This window comes from Desmodus rotundus, chromosome 12 (assembly GCF_022682495.2).
Source record: "Desmodus rotundus isolate HL8 chromosome 12, HLdesRot8A.1, whole genome shotgun sequence".
Lineage (NCBI taxonomy): Eukaryota > Metazoa > Chordata > Mammalia > Chiroptera > Phyllostomidae > Desmodus > Desmodus rotundus.
In genome coordinates, this window is record NC_071398.1 from 27,234,638 (window position 1) to 27,257,377 (window position 22,740).

Here is a 22,740-nt window from a genome sequence, read left to right on the forward strand (position 1 = left end):
GGAGCATTCGGATGACGAGCAGTCCTTGCTGGTCTTCTTCATATTTGCATTCTCAAACCCAGGAGTGCAGTCAAAGTGAGAGGAGTCCTCACAGAACGAGCCAACTAGAGAACAAATGGGCGAAGAGCCTCACACCAAGGAAAGCTCCCGTCGACCCACTCATGCCAAGCGCCAGGTCATCCTGTTCATTTCCGAGTTCAGCTCCTCGTGCTCGCAAAAACTGCCCAACGCAGACACGCAGATGGGAAATTTACCCTGACCCCAATAGTGCCTATAGGGGGAGCCAGGCCTGATCATTAACAGTGAAGTGAATAATGATGGTAATGACCATTAACAATGGAAACCATCTTGTGGTTGCATTTCAAAAGCATGTTTAATACTTACACCAACACTGAAGTGGTAACTCATGTTTTCATCTAGAGTTGGCAAGTGCGTTCTTGGATTTCAGAAATCTGAGTTTTGGAAGTCCGAGCCAATTGTTGAAAGAGCCACATTTTAGTTACTTTATCGAGGTCCCAGTTTCCTGACTTCTCTGACATTGTTAAATTTGTGGCTTTACACATTGAGTCCGTTTTTGTATATTTTTCTGTATTTCCTTGCGGTCACTTTTGCCTGAGGCACTAATGAGAGGCACTTTAAAATAGTTATAAGCAGTGCTCTGAGGACTTCACTTTAAACAAAATAAATAAGTAACTGCTGCATGTGTGTAGGTTCAAAGGCCGGGTAGGAAACTTCATGAATTGTCTTTGGAAAAGACTTTGCAAAAGGGGGATGAAACCAGACCAGAAAGAGCCCGGGCACAACCACGTCCTGCCGCAGCACAGGGAGGCCCTGTCAGAGCCCTTGTGAGGAGACCAGGGGTGAATTTTAACAAAGGATTAATGGCCTCAGACAAGAAAGCGGGCTTGGCCTGGGCTGGGAGAAGCAAGAAGCCGCCTGGCCTCGCCTGGAACCCGGGATGGGAGGGTGTTTAGAAATGACGTGTAAGGTCACTGGCGCCTGGGGAGTGTCAGGTCCCTTCTGTTTGCCAGGCAGGGCTTGGTGCGCGCAGTGACTGTGTTTTAGAGTAAATCATTCTCAGACCTCGTTCATTCTTCATCACCACAGAGTAATGTGTGGCAGGTAAGTCTTTAAGTTTGACTTAGACATTGTCCATATGAGCCTTCAAACAATAGAACAGCTTACACCAATATTATTTGAGAATTTCTAATGATGAAGAATTTCTACATTCATACACATGTGTTCCATGATATGAAACCTTTCTCAAATGTGTATGATTTTTTAAAAACAGAAATGTGATTTTAAGGAAGTGTTCATAGTTTGGGTGTATGTTGTTTGTGTTATTTGAGGAAACATTAGCATACTGTAGACTCCAATCCTTTGTTCCTGAATTATCCCCTAAGGAAAACCCAGCCACAGGACCTAGCCCCAGGGTTTCAGCTCCAAGCTTAATCATTAGGGGTAGAATGGAGGGTCTCAAGCTTTGGTGAATCAGAACCACCGAGAGATCTTGGCAAAAATGAAAAGGCCCTATCACACTCAACAAGCCTGGTAAATGCCAAAATTGGAGAACCAATAGCATGGAAAAATTACAAACCCTCATGGATGACTTTCGAGGCAAACAGAAAACAGACACTATGTCAGGAGACAGATCTGCACTGAAACAACGGTTCTGTTTGAAAGCTGTGTGACGTGGGGAAGCTGCCAGCCCACTCTGAACCTTTGTTTCCTCATCTCTAAAATGGGGATGGTAAGAGCTACCTCCCCATCCATGGGACAGTGACACCCAATAATGCACCAACATTGCATGCTACCTCCTCGGCATCAATGAGTATGTACCTCCAGTTCTAGACATAGCAGGAGGTAAATACTAAAAATAGAGAAACTTTCCCTGCACACAGTGTGTTGTGTGAGGGAAACTGCCTCCACAGTTCTAATCACAAGTGTAATTAAATGACCATTTGTGCAGATACTAATTAGTATCCTCTATCCCTGCTACAGTATAAGTTCCAACAAAGAGGGAATCCACTGTGGTGCACCCAGCACAGCGCTTACCCCGCACAGCGCACAGTGCCTGGCACACGAGACACTCACTGAACGTTTATACAAAATGAGTGAATAAATGAACAGTATGGTCACATTAAAAATGTACATGTGTGCATGCACATACCTATGCACAGGCTAGAAGCATCTAGATTAAAACTTTAATAGTCCTTATTTCTGGAGGTAGATGAGGGTGATTTTCGTTTCCTTTTTTCTGCTTCTCTACGTTACCTGAATTTCCCTCAGTGAACACAGAAGGTGTAATTGGTGTGTCCTCGGGCAAATGGGAGAGGGGCTGGGGTCAGCCACCACCTTGCCTGAGTGATTTCCAGCTTCCTCAAGGGTTTTGACATGTGGTATCTAGAATTAAAATGGTTTTAGGAGAAACAGGAATCAAATGGTTTCTAAGAATTAGTAGAATTGCTTTTGATCCACCAGCCTCCTCATTCTGATCACGGACCATGCAGAAAAGAGTTACGCAGCAGGCCGGAGACTGCTGTCTGAGAAAGGCCTGCTTGCACAGCTGGCCTCGGCTGACGGCTGGGAACCTGGGTTTTGGGAGGGTCCCCACCACTCTAACTGATCAGAATGGCTCCCTGTGCCTAAGTGTTTGTACAAATGAATGTGGTTTATGCTGAATGCCTGCTTTCCTTCCGGAAGTCAGGGGTTTTGCTACGTGCCAGGCAGAGGATGCCTACATGGTCAGCACCCCCCACCCTGCCCCGCAAAAAAATCCTGGGCACTGAGTCTATAATAAGTTTTGCTGGTAGGCAGCACTTCGCATGTGTCATCAGAACTCATCTCTGGGGAACTGAGCACATCCTAGGTGATTCCCCTGGGAGGGGACTCTGGGAGCGGGTACCTGGCTCCCCAGAACTTCACCCTGCACACTGTCCCCTATGCCGATCTCGCTCTGAGTCCTCTCACGATAACAAATCTTGGCCAGGAATATGACCACACCCTGAGTCCCATAGGCCCTCCCAGCAAGTCACTGAACCAGGGACCCTGACACACAGGCTAAAGTAACAAAACCCCTTGCTGACGGCGTGTAGAAGTCTGAGCCCACCGAGGGATGTCTGGAGCAGCACTTAGGTGGGAGTCTGGCTGTAACAAAAGAGAAAGATCGTCCAGTGGCCCTTTTTAAAATGTTTATATTTATTGATTGATTTGAGAGATAGAGATATCAATTTGTTATTCCACTTATTTATGTATTCATTGATTGATTCTTGTGTGTGTCCTGACCAGGGATCGAACCCACAACCTTGTCATATTAGGACAATGCTCCAACCAGCTGAGCTACATGGCCAGAGCCAGCCAGTGGCCCTTTTGAGGGAGAGTATTATCCATGGGGAAGGGATAGACAGGCACCTCAGGACAAAATTCTTTAGAATTCTGGGTCACCCCAGATATGAGTCCATCAAGCATGTTGAAGAAGGCTTGTATTTTCATTCACTCACTCATTCATTCAATAACTGTGTACCTACTCAGTGTGTGCCAGGCCCTCTTCTAGGCCCCAGGGATGGAGGACTGAATAAGACCAATGAGGTCAATGTCCCAAGGAGCTTGCTTACCTTCTAAGTTGGAAAGCCAGCCAGGGTTGGAGGCAGACTTCAGATAGGACAATCAGCACTTGTCCCTGCAGGGAACACAGACACCCCAGTTTGGGGATAAGATCCCAGTGATGACAAGACGCACGTGAGAAAAACCTAAGGAGACAAGTGGGAAATCTGTGAGTCAGTGGAAAAGTCTCGAAGCTAGAATGAATTTCCTACATTCAGGGAACAAAAGGAAAGCCCATGCGCCTAGAGCTTAGGAAAGGTGAGGAAACGATCAGGAAATGGGGGTGGAGAGTTAAGCAAGTCCTTGAAGACCATGGTCAGGAGCTTGAATTTTATTCTATGCCCAAAGGGAAGTCTTCGGAGGATGCTAAGCAGGAACTCACACAGTATGATGTAAAATTGAAAACGATCACCCTCGTTGCTCTTCGGAGGGTGGAGTGTAGTAAGTAGAACAGAAGTGAAGAGTCAGGTGCAGTGCAGTGGTCCAAGCAAAAGGTGATCCCAAGTTATCTTGCCTCCTGCTTGCTACAACAGACCAGAGACAGTGGACTCACACCAAAACTACTTTGGCCCATTGCAGGGATGGAAGGTGACCTCCTCAGATATAGCTACGCATTGCTTATTTTCATGGTGGGAGTCAGAACGTCTGGTGGGACCAACCCAGCCTTGGTCCACATGCCATCAGAAAATGACAGCTGCCGTGAGAGCATGATGGCCAAAACTGTAATCTGGTAGAGCCTCATGCAAGATGACCACCAGGGGCTCTGAGATGCCGGGGTGGGAGAGTCCAGGGAAGGATCTAGAGGTGTCAGGAGCTCCTCCCCTACCCCCCAGATGTTATTGAGCCATGAAGGCCATAGCCCCACACAGGCTAGGCCAGCTCTATCCTCATCTTCTGGCCCTAAGAGGTCCTACCCAGGCCACTCACTGGACAGCTTTCTTTTTCATGTCCTCTGGCTGTGGCATTCCCCGGGACATTTCTGTCACTGAAACTATTTTCTTCCGTCCTGGTTCCCCGGGAGAAGGAGAGAACACAGCCTTTGGTGTCTCCGTGAGCCTGGTGATGGGCTGTGACTGTCTGTTCGACCAGGACTCTGGGGTCCCCTGGCCCTGCCATGTCTCCCGTGCCTTCCTCTGAGACTCGGAGTGTGCCCTTCCTGAGCTCTCAGAGCCAGAGCCGCCTGTGCTGTTTTAAACCAGTGTGCTTCCTTCTGCTGAGAACTCTCACTTTCTAGTTCTGCTGTAAATTAAGTGGTTGATTTGAATCACTCATGCAGGCATTTCATCTAATGCAGGGGGCCCATTGGGCTGGAATTAAGTAGGGAGCTGAGTGCACACCTACTGTTTCCTTCCTTCCCTGTGGTATCAGAGGGTTGTTTTCTTCCTTCAGTAGGAACGTGAAGTCCCTCTGCATTTGCCTTTTCTTCGTTTCCATTTTCCAGGCTCTATAGCCTTTCCGCTCCTTACTGGCTCCTCTTTGAGAAAGAGCCGTAGTTAGGCTCATATGTTGGTCCCAGAAAACCAACCCTCCCGACCATATGTGACATCGCCAGAGTATTTCTGACGGTCCCCCAATTAGTGTTTGCTTCAAACCGCGCTCCCGTTCTGTAGCAAATCCCCAAAGCCCTGGGGACCTTGGGCTGGCTTCTTTTGACACTGACCCCAACCCAAATCTGCTCCCCAAGGTAAATCTCTGCCACTAGTTTGTGAATAAACACCAAGACCTCTCTTTATGTGTTTACATATATTTGAATATGCCCAAGGATCGAAAGGCCTCAGAAAGGTACCCAAATGCATAATGAGTCAACACAATTTATTGAAAGGTCTAGCTTTCCCAAACAATCGAACATGCCACCTACATCAAATAGTAAACTTCCAAACATATGGATATACATAGTATATATAATTGTATATAAAAATCGATGTGGATGGATAGGTAAATAGATTGATAGGTCTCTAGCTAAATCATATTAGATATATGATGTTAGATATCTAGACCTAGCTAACTAGCTGAACTCGCCCATTTCTAGTGCCCTATTGCACGGCGTTGATCCATGTGGCTATTCCTGCACTAATAGCACTGTGTTGCTTTATAACATTTTTAGTCTAAAATAAAAGGAAGGCTATACTAATCCATGTGGTTTGGGTATCTATGCCGAGCAAACATGGGTCCCCACAGCACAGGGTGTGAACGCAAGAAGCTTGCAGAAGGGACGCGTCAAACCTTTGAGTCTCCTCCTCCTTCCCACCACTATCAGGGCTGAATGAGGGTCAAGCCTTAGAGCCGCTGGCTCTGGAAGTTCTTCCCAGTCACGACCCTGCCCTGGTCCCTCTCCTGGCAGCTTCCTTCTTCGCTTTCCTGCTCTGTTTCCCAGAAGGGGTGAGGCAGAAGCAGAGTTAAATGCCCCACCCCCACCCCCCGCTCTGCTTGATCCTGCTAATCAGCCTGCTGGCATCTCCGGGCGCTGACACTTGAAAAAGTCAGAGCTTTGGCGAGCACTCAGGCAGCTCCTGTGAAGCTACATTACAGACTGAAATGAGTCCGGTTTTAATTTGGTTTTTCTTCCTCTGTAACAAGCAAAGTTCACATTACAGATAAATTGCCTGGAAATTCCAATTTAATAAGGCATATGCATTTTTCAGGCCTAGAGGCACAGAAAACATCTCACATGCTGGTATTTTTATACCAAAAGTTTTATTAAAAAGACAGCTTTGAAAGTGCTGGAAATGTACGTAGAGTGCCAGGCCAGTCGGTCTGACAGAAGGGCCCGCTGGCCAGGAAGTGGAAGAGCAGGCTGGCTGGCAGTCGTGGGCTGCTCTCCCCTTTGGGGAGAGAGCTCCGAGGCTGGGGAGGATGGCCCCTACACTCAGGGTCTTCCGCCCAGCTATGTCAGCCTCATTCATTCTCTTAGTTTGGATTGCATGGGCGCAGCATCATCCAGCACTGGACACTCGGGCATGCTCGAACGGAGTGTCCCCTGTCCTTCTCTGTCCATGGCTGTGCTTCTGAGTAGGAGCAGCAAGCTGGCATCAAGGATATCTAGGAGGCAGGCATGCCTCCCAAGGTCTCCAAATAAAATAAAATCACAGAGGGAAACAAAACCAAAGGGCCCTGTGAAAACACAGTTAAGTCACAGAGCAATGGAAGAGTGAAAATGCTGACTACTTTGAGGAAGGGACGAGTGAAATGCTGCCCTGTAGACTCCTCAGGCCCTTGCGTTCACTGGGGATGCCAAGTGCACAGGACTCGTGCCCTGGGTGCTGTTGTTAGGGGACAGCTACCAAGGTCACATCTGCGAGCTCTCAGCTGCATGTAACGACTTCTTACACCAGAGAAGAAGCAGACACATCTGACACACTGCAGAACCAAGGTGTCCTAAGGCCAAAATGTGACAGAGGGAGAAGCAAAGAGCATTGTTTCTTTGCCAACATGAAAGGCTGTATTATTTCTGTTTTTATTTATGTTCTAAACTCTGAGTTGAGCAATCAGGGAATAAATAATGGTCCATTTAAATTTTTCATTATTTCAGATATGTTAAATCACCACAAATCACTCCTACATCAAGGGTGAACTTATTACCTAATAAGATGGGAAACAAATGTTACCTTTCATTGGATTTGCTGTTTCTGTGATTGTTGCAACTGAGAGAGAAAGGATGTAATAACTCGTACTAGGCGGCCACCCTGTGCCAGGCATTCTGCTTGGACCTGGGGGTGCAGAGTGGCCAACGCCGGATCCTGCGCACGAGTAGCACACCTGGAATCTGGCACACCTGTGCTGAATTCCAACTTCGCCACTTCTTAGCTGTGCTGCTTTCAGTAAGTTGCTAAGCCTCTCTGAATCTTACTTATCTTTAAAACAAGGATGATACCAACTTTATTTGGTCGTTGTGAGACACAAGAATAAATGTGATGCTAAGCTGTTTAGCACAGAGCCAGGCGCAAAAGACATGCAGTAGTTTAGCCAACTCTAACCTCTTCTTGACATGAAGAAGCTCAGAGTTTGGTAAAGGCAGCAGACCCGCAGGGCCCATATCACACTCTACAGGCATTTTCACGCGTGCACATACCCAGCAAGGAGAGTGACTGATTCTGACTGGGGACTCATACACTCGACCAAGAGGAGCTATCTCAGCTGGGCCTTAGAAGATAGAAGGAGTTTGCAGAAGTGTAGATTTCTGTCAAAATAAAAGATGGGTGTTTTTGGAGTAGGCTGTTCTCAGGAGTAATACATGTCTTCTGTTTGTAAGAAATATGGAAATGATCACTGAGGCAGCAAGGGAGTGGGGGGGGGCCTATGTCAGCCTCATTCATTCTCCCCAGTGGTTCCCTGTCACCGTTTCAGCTTCAGAGTGTCGTTTTCCCGGGGCTCCGCTGAGCTGATATTCCGAACATCCCGCAGACAGTGCAGAACCCACCCAAAGAGGACACTCACGGCCTGGCCCAGGGGACAGCTGACGCACACATCGGGGGTCTCACTGACAGCGCTCAGCACACCCGTTGGCTGCCCCACGGTCCCTGGCATCGCCCCACCTCACAGAGGGGAAGCACACGCAAGTCGCTGGCCCAAGGTCACGCAGTTAGACCTAGGTCGCTTTCCCTCCAGAGGGCGTGCGTTGAACGCCCATGTGATGCTGACAGTGAGTGTGTCGGGCGGGCGGTCGTCTCTCTGGTTTTGTGTTGTATTTGGGGATTGCGTTTTGGTTTGGGTGCTGCTTGGTCTTACCGTTTTTGCACAGGAATGCTGTTTGTTTTTTCCTTGGCAAAAAGTCAAGTACTACATTTTTTAAAAAACAAAATAACAATTCTACTCAAGATCTCTTTTTTTAATATGCAGGTGGGTTTAAAATGATACAAGTTCTGTGAGAACTAAGAAATCTACAGTCTGTCGTTTGATAATAGAAAACAATACAACAATGAAAGGACCTATAACCTCCAGCATCCTCTCAAGTTCCTTGTGTGTACAGTGGGATGGTAATGTGCCCCACCTCATAGGGTTGATGTGAGGGTTGGGGGAGTAGATCTGGGAGGCTCCGAGAACCGTGCCTGGCACAGCACGCTCCCCGTCGCCGCTGTCGGCGCTGTGATTCGTAAATGGGTGCTGCGCCCCAGGGGCTACTGCAGGACAGACCAGACCTACGTTGTTCTGCAGTCCGGGTTCCAGACCACCCTGTTTGCAGGACGAAACTAAATTTGATTGGTGCCCACAGAGGTGCTCGGATCTGTTCCTGTGACCCAAATTCTTGAGGGACGGATATGAAACCAGAGCACCTCTCTATGAATTAAAATAACAATGCTGTGTCCGGGGTCTGACAAGGCCTATCAGAAGCCCAAAGCCGGCCAGGGGCTGGTGTGGAGCCTGGGAGCAGACGAGGGTGTCCCCGCACCCACGGCCCCAAGAATAACTTGGTCATTCTGGGGCTGTGGGTGTGGTGCTGCCTGCCGTGGGGCAGCCGAGCTGCTACCACAAGGCTCGTGGCAGCCGCTCAGACGTCCCTTCCCTTTGACAGCTGGTGGCTTCTTTCCCCCAGCACCCTCCTCAAGGACCACAGCTGCCCTCAGGTGCCAATCGCCTTGCAGCACTCTCCCCCCCAGAATTACCTCCAAGTCAAGGCCGAGGAACCTGAGTGGCTCCCCTTCTCCTTGGCCACACATCTGTGAACAGCCCCCCAGGCTTTAATCTGACCCATTGTAGAGTCACCCTAACTCTACCCTCAGAGGTAACTTTTTCTCAGAATTTGGGAAGGATCTTCTAACCACCCACCACCAAGTCAGCTGGGAAGCAGCTTAGCAGGGGGGTTCAAACCCGAGACTCTGGGATCACGCTGCCTGGGCCTGGACCCTGACTCTCTGGCCTTAATAGCTGTGTGGGCTGTGCCTCAGTTTCTTCATCTGTAAGTGGGGATAGAAATTAACTGCGTTAATTTCCTGCTGCCAGTGTAACAAATTACTACAAACTTGGTGGCTAGAAATTTATTCTTCCCCAGTTCCAGAGGCCAGAAGTCAAAAATCAGTCTGCCTGGGCGGAAACCAAGATGTGAGCAGGGCCACACCCCCTTTGAAGCGGGTGGGGGGGTGGGATCCTTCCTTGTCTCTTGCAGCTTCTGGTGGCTGCAGGACTCAGCCTCTACTCAGTGGTCACATGGCCTCCCTCTCTTCTGTGCATCTCAGATCTCTCTCGACTCCCTCCTTTAAGGACACTTGTGATGGCATTTAGGCCTCTCTTCTCCGAATAGTCCAAAATAATCTCCCCCTCTCAAGGTCCTTAACTTAATTAGACCTGAATGGTCCTGCCTTATAAGGTAACAAGCACAGGTTCCAGGGATAGGAGAGGGACATCATTTCCACTGGACGGACTAGGATGGTAATTTAAAACCTTCATCTGGAGATCTGCAACCTTGATGGTTCAATCAGGCTATAAGCACCCTCAGAACCGAAGCGGGCCGTGTATGGTCAACTTCAGGCACCGTGAGGGGCATGTATTTCAGACTGGTGGGGAAGTGGCAGACAAACGCCAACAAGCACCCTTCTGGCCTAGGCAGTGACGTGGCTGGAGCACCTGCAGTGTGTCCCGGGGCAGTCCCATACAACCCGAGCCGCCCAGTTCAGAGAAATCCGAGTCACGTTCAGCTAGTGTCCCCGATAGACAAGACTTTCACTCCTTACTGTATGCACCTGTATCATACTTTAATTTCTTACGATTAGCATGTGTTGCTTTTACAACAACTTCAAAAATAACAATAACATTTTTTAAATCTTTAATGGTTTCCCATGATCCAGAATCCAAACCCCTTACAACAGTGGTTTGGGTTCTTAATAATCAGTCTCTCCAAACTCATCTACTTTCAGCTGTCCCTGGAGAAACTGCCAAAATTTGGCACGTATCATGTGCACCCACGTTTTTCTGTGCCTTATACACGGGGTTATTATACCCATGGTGTGTAATCATTATACACATGTATCATGCACATCCTTATTTTTCCCTCAGAAATTTGGGCAAAAAAGTGCACATTATACATAGCAAAATATGATGCGTTCCAACCACAAGCATTTACCTTCTGGCCCTTAAATGCTCATTCAGCAACTGTCTGCTGAGTGTCATATGTGTGCTAAGGAACACGTTTGAGGGGCTGGAGTCATCACCGTGAACAGATGCCTGGCCCTCGTAGAATTACATTCTGGTTGATATCTCTGTCCTGTGTGCCAGTTTGTCCTGTTCTCTCTTCCTCACCTGGCCTCTCCTTCTCTGACAGCATCCCACCCACCCTCCTGTCTTAATTCAGATGCCGCATCCTCCACGAGGTCCCTAGGGTTACCCTCCTAGAGGTAGTGACTTCTTCCTCCAGGTGTCCATGGGCCCGGCTCCACCTTCATGACAGCGCTCCTCCCACCTGGTCTTTACATGAGGTACATTCAAGGTGTAACAGAAACAAAACTGGACTTGGACTCAGGAGACCAGCTGTGAACTCCGCCTCTCTGAGAGATGGGAGGATAAGAGTTCCCTCCTCACAGGCTTGTCATGAAGAAGAAAGGAGACACATGTACCAAATATTTGGCACAAGCAGCCCCAAAGCTGGCGGTCAGCCATTGCTTTCTGAATGAACAAGTGTGACTGTAAGGTGTTTTTGGATTCGCATGAAGACTAGGATTATCTTGTGCCAGCACTCGGAAAATTCTTGAATCAATTGTGAATGCAACCTAACATTTGGGAATTTTTTTTCAGGTATTCCGTTTACAAGGACCCAGCAGGCTGGCTCAACATCAACCCCATCAACGGGACCATCGACACCACAGCGGTGCTGGACCGCGAGTCCCCGTTTGTCCGCAACAGCGTGTACACCGCCCTCTTCCTGGCGACCGACAGCGGTGAGTAATGTTTTAAGTGCCGTCAAGTATGTACTTCACAGTTATAGATACACTTTCACATTTTTACATTTATTCTGATATGCCCGGAGGCATTTTTAGGAAGAATGTAAGAATGTGGAGGCAAGGGAAGCTAATGTTTAAACACACAGTGAGCCCAAGTCCCGAATTCTCAGGCCATGGTCCAGTCGGAGGCCAGAGCTGCGAGCTTGCTGCACTCCAGCTCGGGCAGGTGCTGCGGCGGGGGCCGCACTGCATTCCCGTCTCCTTCTCCTCCCTGCGTAGCTGTTCACCCTGCCTCCTTTTTGCCTCAGACCTGCCCCGGAAATGCTGACAAGACGTATCATCATCCCATTGGTATGTCACACTAGCTGACATCTGATGTTTACTTCTTTTTTTTAATCAAAACATGTTTGTATCTACTTTTTTGATTTTTTGAATTTATTGGGGTGGCACTGGTTAATAAAATTATATAGGTTTCAGGCATACAGCTCTACAACACATCACTTACATAGGGTAGTGTGTGCTCACCCCCCCACCCCCTCCACCCCCGTCTTCTTCCCTCACCATTTACCGCCTTTATCCTCTTTTCCCTCCCCCACCCCCTTTCCCTCTGGTCATCACCATGCTGTTGTCTATGAGGTTTGGGGTTTTTTTTGGCTTAATCCCTTCACTTCACATTTTTCACCCAGTCCCCCAGCACCCTCCCCTCCACAGCTGTCAGTCTTTCTCTGTATCTATGAGTCTATTTTTTTTTGTTAATATATTTTGTTCATTAGTTACCACATATTAGTGAAATCACATGGTATTTGTCTTTCTCTGACTGGCTTATTTCACTTAGCATAATACTCTCTGGATCCATCCATGCTGTAATAAAGGATAAGATTTCCTTCTTCTATTATGGCTGTGTAGTATTCCATTATGTAAATGTACCACAGTTTTTGATCCACGCATCTACTGATGGGCACTTGGGCTGCTTCCAAATCTTGGCTATTGTAAATAATGCTGCAATGAACATAGGGGTGCATATATTCTTTTGAATTAGTGTTTTGTATTTCTTTGGTTATATTCCCAGAAGTGGAATCACTGGGTCATAAAACTGTTCCATTTTTAATCTTTTGAGGAACGTCTGTACTGTTTTGCACAGTGGCTGCACCAGTCTGCATTCCCACCAACAGAGCACTAGGGTTCCCTTTTCTCTACATCCTCATCAGCACTTGTTGTTTGCTGATTTATTGATGATGGCCATTCCCAAAAGTATGAGGTGATATCTCATTGGGGTTTTAATTTGCATCTCTCTGATGATTAGTGACACCGAGCATCTTTTCATGTGTCTATTGGCCATCTGTGTGTCCTCTTTGGAGAAGTGCCTATTCAGGTCCTTTGCCCATTTTTTTTATTGGATTATTTGTTTGTTTGGTTTTTGGTGATGAGTTTTATATGTTCTTTATAAATTTTGGATATTAACCCCTTATCAGATGTATCATTGGTGAATATGTTCTCCCATTTAGTGGGTGTATTTTCATCGATAGTTTCCTCTCTGTGCAAAAACTTTTTAGTTTGATGTAATCCCACTTGTTCATTTTTTTCTTTTGTTTTCCCTGCCTGAGAAGATATATCAGAAAAATATATTGCTATAAGAAATGTCAGAGGTCTTGCTGCCAATGTTCTCTTCTAGGATTTTTGTAAGTTTTTAATCCATTTTGAATTTATTCTTGTATATGATATAAGAAGGTGGTCCAGTTTCATTTTTTTGCATGTATCTATCTAATTTTCCCAACACCAGTTATTGAATAGACTGTCTTTGCCCCCTTGTACATCCTTGCCTCCTGTTTTTATGTATTAACTGACCATAAAGGTGTGGGCTTATTTCTGGGCTCTCAATTGTGTTCCACTGCCATACATATCCATTTTTATGCCAGTACCATGCTGTTTTGATGACTATATCCTTGTAGTATAGTTTGATATCCAGAGGTAGTGTGATTCCTACAACTTTGTTCTTCTTTCTCAAGATTGCTATGAAAATTTGGCATCTTTTGTGGTTCCATACAAATTTTTGGAATATCTGCAAAAATGCCACAGGTATCTGGATAGGAATGATGTCTTTCATCTTGGTGTCACTCTCCCATCTACATAGAGGTGTCTTTTACTTAATGCAAGTTGAAAGAAAGCCCCAGATGACATCTCTGACCTTGACAATTGAATTGTTCCCACAGCTTTTATCCTATGATGATAGGCTGCCATGGAAAGACATCAGGTGCACTCAGCTAATAGCTTCATTATCACAAAACAATTGCTGTTCATTCAAAAGCCAGTAATCAACATCCACATGCCAGACACCATTCCAGATGCTGGGGATGTGGCAGTGAACAAACCAAAATGACTGTCCTCATGCAGCTGACACAATTTTGGAGAAAAGACGAAAACTAAGTAAAATACATAATACAGATTTTTGAAAAAGGAAAGCATACTATTTATGTACAAAAAGGAAAGCATACTATTTATGTATAAAAGATAAAAGATGTCAGGGTGCTATAATTTTCACTAGATGGCCCTTGAGAGCCTCTCTGAGTATGTAACATCTGAGTAAAAACATGAAAGAAATGAAAACTGGAGCAGAGAGAGTGGATGACGCGTGAAGGGAGTGGGGAGGCAGGTCATGGAGGGCTGCATGGGCCCCCATACCACCCGTGTCTTCTACTTGGTGTGAGATGGGACACCCCTGCCGAGGTCTTGGTAGCGTTCAAAGTGCCATGATCATTCCGTTCCTCTGTTGAGATCAGACACAGGGGACAAGGGCAGAAGTAGGGAGACTTCATAGGAGACTGATGATGATTTATGCCGGATGGCGGCTTGGGCCAGCATAGGGGAGGGGCTGAAAGGAGGTCAGATTATGAGGATATTCTGAATATTTCAGACACAAAGCTATCAGGATTTGCCATGGGCTGAGGTGGAGGGATCAGAGTCATTTGGGGGTAAGGGGGGTACGTTAAACCAAGATGTCTATTGTATCCACACACAAGAAGTTCTGCTCTCCCTATTGTTCCTAAAAGCCAGGTGTTCAGACCTGAAAATTCAGCTTTGAGTCCTATATATCAAAACAAATACTTATATATATAAGTATTTGTATATATACTTTATATATATATAAAGTATATATAGCCTTCATTGTACTCAATAAGGGTGAACTGAACTCTCAGATCCCATCTCTACAGGCTGGGTACTCACACACAAACCAAGTCAGAGAGCATGAGTCTAAAAAGTGAGTCCTCAGTGTGACATACAATAGTCAGGCAGCTTCAAAATAAGTCAACCTTTGAGTTTGGCCTTGAAAGACAGGTAGCTTTGGATAAGCAGCAGGTCAGGAAGTGGAGATGCCAGAGAGCACAGAGCACAGGAATCAAAACCAGGGAGTACAACATGGGAGGTGAGAAGTGGAAAGAGAAGAGTTGTATCCACTGTGAGTGCATATGTAGAAATTTGGGGGGTATAGGTGGGAAAGTCCTATCTTCAAAGCATCTCAAAACCCAGACAAGTCATTTGATGGAGCAGGCAACCAAAAGATCCCATAAGTTCTTGAGGAGGAAACTGACATGATGAAGTAGCTCGTAGACATTCCTCCACAGAGAGATGGACACTGTGCTTGGTCCTGGAGACACAAAGGTGAATGGTACATGGCCCTTGTGCTCAGTGAGATAAAGATTTGTTTGGGGAATTGGGTTAGTAAACAAAAAGTTGCAATAGGAGATCATAACTGTTCTGCTCTATTGGAACTAAGCCCCTTGTCCAGCCTCAGGGGTGGTCACAGGGAGCTTCTTGGTTGAGGGGATCTCTCAACAGAGTGGCAAAGGGTAAGTCGAGAAAAGGTAAGTCATTCTAATAGAAGCCCGAAAGAACATGTATGTGTGGGACACTGAAAAGTTGGTCGGCATTACTGGGCCTCACGTGGTAGGCTCCATAGGTGCAAAGAGGAGGGCGGAGAAGCAGGCAGGCCCCTGACTGTTCTAAGGTTAGAACTCGGTCCTATGCTGAATGCCCAGCTCCAATCACAATGTGTGACTCAGAGTGCATGCATACACATCTAATAGGTCATGAAAGAGATTAGCAAGTGCTCTGTACCAAGAAGTGTGGCTTATGTTACTTACTTGCCACCAGAAGAAACTTTGTGGATGGGTTTCTTGATCTTGTAATAATGGATGATATGTGTGTATTCAAATTTTGAAAATTCTTCAAGCTGTATTTATGGAAACATGAACATTTCTATATTTCAATAAAAACAACAAAAAAATGACTATACAGAGAGTGTGTACCTGGTCCACTGTGCCTGCCCCCAGGAAGGCTGTAACCATTCATGTATTTCCCTAAGTACCTGTTTATTCTGGAGATAGACTCTCAGAGCTTATCATTCTCAGGAAGGACAATCCTCAGCTGCTGATGGGCCAGGAAAGGTGCATGAGAGGATGTCTGCAGAGAGAGCAAAGCGAAGTCTGCTTCTACAGTCCCTATAAAGGCAGAAGGACACCATCATAAGTTGTAAAACACAGCTCTACTCATTCAATTCAGAATGAGAAGAAAGCAGCACCAAAAGAGACAGTTCTTCTAGGTACCTCTTAGAGACTAGAAGCTGTGAGAGCAGATCGGAGAATGTAAAATGGCAAATGGAAGCAGGGTTTGGCCCTTGGGGCCCCAAAGCTAGCCTAGATAAATTCTAGAACCATGTCTCGTGCTAATATTGACAATTGCTGAGTTACAGAGGATTGGGGAGGAAAAGACACTTTAGCCCCTCCCTGCAGTCGGAAGCTAAATTGTGACCCACAGAGAACTCAAGGACGCCCAAGTCATTTTTCGTAAACCATTAGCAATTTTAATGAGCTACAAATTACCCAACAATAGTGTTTCATTACATCTGAAATGCTTTTGTTTTGCCAAAGCTGGACTGGCTATAGTTAAATGATTGGAAGAGTAAAACCTTTAATCCTATAGATTAATAAGGTGTGACCTTTAATGTTGGCAAGCGTTTTGTCCTTAGAGACAAATATCATCATTTACCTTATGTGGTCCAGATTTTCTGAAAAGGTTAAGATAGTGCCTTCAGAGTGCAGGAATGCTTTTATTGAAGACTTCAATGAACAAAGAATTGCTGGTCCATCTTTAAAGAGGAGGGGGAGGGGAATAATAATTGCTAAGGAAAATATCGAGGCAAAGGATGAACATCAGGAAGGCAATGAGAGAGAATCACTCTGGGGATGCCAACAAGAGGGCAAAGCAGCAGCAATTAGCACTGGGCACATCCTGGTGTGATTATCGCCCTGCTCAGGTAATCACAGAAAGGTCAAATGTTAGTCTCACTGTCTTATATGGGCTGTAAACTGTCACAAGCAATTTCTCCTAAGAGTTCTGGAATCCCACCAAGGATAGTCAGGGCAGGAAAGGCAGAGCTGGCTGCTGCTTCCTAGCTTAGTGCCATTTGCTCAGGAGTTTATTAGGCTGGTCTTCCTGCCCTCATCACCTATGACCTCACCTTTCACTCCTCCTGCTCTGAAATTGTATAGGGTCCAGCATTCCACGATTATTATTGAATATCTTGTATGCCCTTGGAGAAGGTCTGAATTGTGACTTCACATGTCAAAGACAATATTTGGCCTCAGATAAATCCAAATGCCCTTACTCCAAGCACCCACCCTATGCAGAGTTTAAAGGAAAAAGGGAAATATATGTACCTATATATCTTTTAGTTCTTCCGAAGGCTCAGTGCTTTGAACCAGGAAGCCCCTACTCTCTCTAGAGCCCAAATTAAGTCTTTATATGATTATCAAAAGTGTCACATTCCCCATCCATTTTCATTTGAAAGAATAAGGGAATGATAGCAACAAAACAAGCCTGATTATTGCTAAATTCAGCAGCATGTTTTCATGACTTAGCAACTTGTGCAACGTGTGTTTGAGCCTGTTCGCGAAAAGTGTGATGCAGGTTACCAAAAAGACACAGGCGTAGAACCAAGCATGACAGCTGTAAAACTCGAGTGGAATAGACCAAGATAGTGACTTTTCATAGGCTGAGACCTATCACGTCCCAGCCGTCTTTTCCCTCAGCCCCTGCGTGACAGATGTTCCGATAATGCCAGCTGATTCAAAACTGAAATACTGTGCAAAGTACATTTAGATTGATTAACAGACAAGAATGTTATGCAGCCCCACATGAAATGACTTCTGAACTACTAAACAGCCATGGCCCCCAAACTGGGGATACTAGGGGGTATAAACTTTAAAAAGAGGCCTCAATTTATGGTGTTTCCCTTTTTGTAGAGCAACCAAGCTCTAGGCTGCATGGAGGATGTAGTAGATTATTTACATTAATTCTACTTAAAAGATACTAGTTTAGATAAAACCAAGCCATTAGTTATGATGGCAACCAAATTAAGCCTGTTTAACACCCCTTATCTCAGCTGTTATAGTAATTGAGGAAGAAAAATAAATTGAAGACTCAGCCATCATTCCTTGTTACTTCAAGTACCGATAAAATATCAATCACACTGGAAATACTACCTACAATTTTGTCACTGACAAAACGACCCAATAAAAGAACTCTTGGGATCTGGTAGAGGAGAGGCTGTGACCAAAGCCATCTAGACTGCACGCACAGCCCATAGGGACAGCGGGGCCTGGAGCCCTGCTACCCCTTGAAATGAGCCAGCTCCCCGGCTTAGCTGTGCCACCCTAGGTGTGCAACCTATGCCCTCTCTGCCTCTGTTTCCCCATCTCCAGAGTGAGGACAATACCACCCTCCCTGCTGGGCTGGAAATCATGGGTACAAGACTCCTGGTGCCTAGTAAACACCTCGTAAATATTTAAGTCAACTGACTTGAACTTACAGACTGACTTCTCTAAACATATTATTATAAAATCAACACCTGAGGTAAAGCATGAAAAGCCATTTGATGACCACCCTGCTGGTGGTTTGAGCATTTTCCTAGGGAAGGAGAGGGCCACACAGCCCTTCACTCAGAGTAGGGCTCTAAATGAAAAAACTAGCCAGAAATGCCACCTTGAATACTGGACGATTCGTGGAGCCTGCCTGTCTGAAGGCGGAGAGTTAAGCCAATACTTATCTGCCTAACAGCAGGACATTTCCACATTGATCAGCCAAATCAACCATCTTAAAAATAATGTGTTCAGACATCCATTGGGAAAAGAAACTGATTTGAGCATCAGAATACTGTCTGCCAATGCCCATCTCTGCTAGCTCAATTCCTCCTGCCAAGGTGTCTCTTAACAGGTCCTCCTCTGTATTTCCTACTCCCCAGTTCGGATAATAGCATCACCAACTGCACAATCCCCAAGCTAGAGCCCAATGCCCTGCCTACCCATCACCCCCAGTGCAACTCTGGCTGTGGGTTCAGCCTCCCAAGCCCAGCCTCCACTCCTGTGTTCCAACTGCCCTCACCTCAACTCTCATCGTCGGTCCCATTACTGCACTGGCATCCCCGCCAGGCTTCCTATGTCCTCTCTCCTCACTCAAGTTCATTCTTTCTCTGCCTCCAGCATCCTCTGCTTTTATCAAAGCCATTCTCCTGCTTAAAAGTCTTTGAACTTGTTGCCCACAAAATAGCCACACTGTTTCCTCGTCCTAGAACAGCCTTCTCCCTCTCCACAAACTGTTCTCATTTCTAGCACACTTCAAATGCCATCTCTTCACACAGCCTTCCGACCTGTGTCCCCAGGCAGGTAATTATACCACACCACAAGCCCCACTGACATTTTCCCCTCGTATCTCTTCCTTCACTTACAATGTTATTCTGCATCTGTTTACATATCTGCTTCTGCCACACCATTAGCATTTCGAGAGCAGGCACCCTCTACTGTTGATTTTTCTGCATATCCAACCAGGCACAGAGCAGAGTCCCAATAAATGATTATTGACTGAATGAATAAAATGGACTATCATGTTTAAACATGACCTCCAAATAAATTCTTCCCCTATTTTTTCCTTTTCTTTAAAGTCAGCAAAATGGAAACAAAAAAGCCAAAAAGCTGACTTTTTAAAACAGTTCAGTGTTTCACATTATTGTCTCTTCTAAGTGAATATTTATTCCAGTTATGTGAATAATTGCCCCAGTTCTACATCGAGTATTACACAGAAACATAGCATTATCTTTTGCAAAGCTATTTTCTACCAGGATTTTTGTTGTCTTATAGTTACATTTGTTCAGCATATAAAATGGAATTGGCAATATCTTTATTAACAAATAAATTCTTAAAAATGCTTGTGCTTTTTCATCTGACTTACTTCACTTAGCCTGACCCTCTCAAGCTCCATCCATGTTGTCACAAATGGCAGTATTTCATCTTTTCTTATGGCTGAGTAGTAGGGCAAGAACCATGTGATCTCATTCATATGTGGGACAAAACAGAAAGCAACGAACAAACAAAACAAACACTCATAGACACAGACAACAGTACGGTGTTACCAGAGGGGAAGGGTGTGAGGGGAGCTTGAAGAGGGTGAAGGGGGTCAAACGCACAGCGACAGGAGGAGACAAGACTCTGGGCGGCGAGCACACAATGCAGTGTGCAGGTGATGCGTCGTAGAACTGCCCACCTGAAACTTAAGTAAACTCATTAACAAATGTCACCCCAATAAACTTAATTTTTAAAAAATACTTGTGAATTAAAAAGTAACAAGATTCTTGGCTTTATGGGGCAAATGCCAAAAATGTTGTAAATTATGATACTGAAAAGCCGTAGTAAATAGAACATAGGGATAAACTAAACAATGCAAAGGATGACCTGACAGAGAAGAACCCTGGTCCACTCTCACTTTCAAGTGAAGGTGAAGAGAAGTTTAGAGCCCTGTTCATATAAAGTAAAAGATCTGACATTTGTTTGCTCACAGCTGCTTGTTGAAGGTTTGACAGATGCACATAAACACAGTGGGAACTCGATGGGGAGCACACTGCCCCACCCGTGCATCTTGCCCCTACAGACAAGCCTCAGAAACTTGCTGGGGTGCCCAGCCTCAGCTCAGGGACCCACATCTGAACTTTGGCTCCTCTTAAATTGGCCCATCTTCTGAATTCCCCCCCAAATTTGGGCCTCAATCTCCCTTGAGACACCAGCTGAGGTCCCTCCACTTGTCCCTGGCGTGGACTCCCTGCTCTGAGCCCCAACTCCACAGACCCCACCCCCCATCACACACACAGTTTTTTCTCCCCCAAGTGAAAGAAGGCAGGGCTTGAATATAGACACAGTCACTACTCTCAGAACTGAAGATAGAGTGGAAAACTGTGGAAATATAATTACATATGATTACTTGTATCAAAAGAGTAAAATATCATTAGCTTTTTTGAATCAATCTAAATTACTTCAAAAATCTACCAAGTACCTCTTGTATAAGAGAGAACCAGCACGGAATACCATCCTGATGCGTAGAGCCCACAGAGCTCAGAAATGAGCTTCCTGTTTTACCCTCTTCTTCCTCCCCCTTCCTGCACATTATTGTTCACATAGGCGACCTCCCTTGCACACTATTCCCCACAGAAAATCACTGCACTCATGACTCCTAAGGACAGACATGTGCTGCGTGCCTCTAGGCCCAACTCACGAAAGATTTGGGACTAGTGATCAGAAAAATCTACTACTTTCCAGAAAGTACTACTTCTGAAAGTTCTTGGTGAGATCCCAACACTCTCTGCATCTGAAGCCAGCCCATCCAAGTGTGGCAAGACCAGGAACCTTATTCTCCCGAGGGAACTCTGTTGATAAGATGCATTTGGAGTCCTATCTTACTAGTGTAGGGACACTGTAGCTTGTGCCAATCCGGCCCCTTGCATACAGGTGTTTGTAGCAGCATTGTTTATAACAGATAAAAAATATGAACAGCCCAAATGTCCATGGCCTAGTGAATTAATAAACAAAGCATGATCTATTCATAGAATGAGATATTATTCAGCCATAAACAGGACTGAGGTACAGATTCATGCTATAGCATGGATGACCCTTAGAAACATTATGCAGAAAGAAGTTGGACACAAAAGGCCACATATTATGTAATTCCATTTATAGAAGTTTCCAGAAAACACAAATCCGTAATGAAAAAGAGCAGATTATCAATTGCCGGAGCTACAAGTAGGTGAAGAGAGTTGAGACAAATGGGCCCGAGGTTTTTTTGAGGGGGTGACGGAAATGTTCTAAAATTAGGTAGTGGCAATAGTTATACAACTCTGTAAATTTGCTTAATATCAATTCATTTATTATTTTTATTTATTTATTTTAATATATTTTATTGATTATGCTATTACAGTTGTCCCATTCCCCTCCTTCACTCCACTCCATCCTGCCCACCCCCTCCCTCCCACATCCCCCCCCTATAGTTCATGTCCATGGGTCATACATATAAGTTCTTTGCCTTCTACATTTCCTATACTATTCTTACCCTCCCCCTGTCTATTTTCCACCCACCATTTATGCTACTTATTCTCTGTACCTTTCCCCCCTCTCTCCCCCTCCCACTCCCCTGTTGATAACCCTCCATGTGATCTCAATTTCTGTGGTTCTGTTCCTATTCTAGTTGTTTGCTTAGTTTGCTTTTGTTTTTGTTTTAGGTGTGGTTGTTATTAACTGTGAGTTTGCTGTCATTTTACTGTTCATATTTTTTATCTTCTTTTTCTTAGATAAATCCATTTAACGTTTCATATAATAAACGCTTGGTAATGATGATTTAACTTGACCTTATCTGAGAAGCACTTTATCTGCCCTTCCATTCTAAATGAAAGCTTTGCTGGATAGAGCAATCTTGGATGGAGGTCCTTGCCTTTCATGACTTGGAATACTTCTTTCCAGCCCCTTCTTGCCTATAAGGTCTCTTTTGAGAAATCAGCTGACAGTCTTATGGGAACTCCTTTGTAGGTAACTGTGTCCTTTTCTCTTGCTGCTTCTAAGATTCTCTCCTTATCTTTAATCTTGGGTTTAAATGATGTGCCTTGGTGTGCTCCTCCTTGGGTCCAGCTTCTTTGGGACTCTCTGAGCTTCCTGGACTTCCTGGAAGTCTACTTCCTTTGCCAGATTAGGGAAGTTCTCCATTATTTGTTCAAATAAGTTTTCAATTTCTTGCTCTTCCTCTTCTCCTTCTGGTACCCCTATAATTCAGATGTTGGAACGTTTAAAGATCTCCTGGAGGTTCCTAAGCCTCTCCTCATTTTTTTGAATTCTTGTTTCTTCATTCTTTTCTGGTTGGATGTTTCTTTCTTCCTTCTGGTCCACACCATTGATTTGAGTCC

The 22,740-nt window shown here is 45.3% G+C and overlaps 1 protein-coding gene across 1 annotated transcript in view; it reads left to right on the forward strand.

Annotated features, from left to right (window-relative positions):
- CDH13 (cadherin 13) overlaps positions 1-22,740 on the forward strand; it is a 1,057,449-nt gene that overhangs the window by 1,013,558 nt on the left and 21,151 nt on the right. The window contains exon 11 of the mRNA XM_024556040.4: positions 11,326-11,468. Coding sequence (XP_024411808.1) covers positions 11,326-11,468 — 143 coding nt within the window. The remainder of the gene's footprint in view (positions 1-11,325; positions 11,469-22,740) is intronic.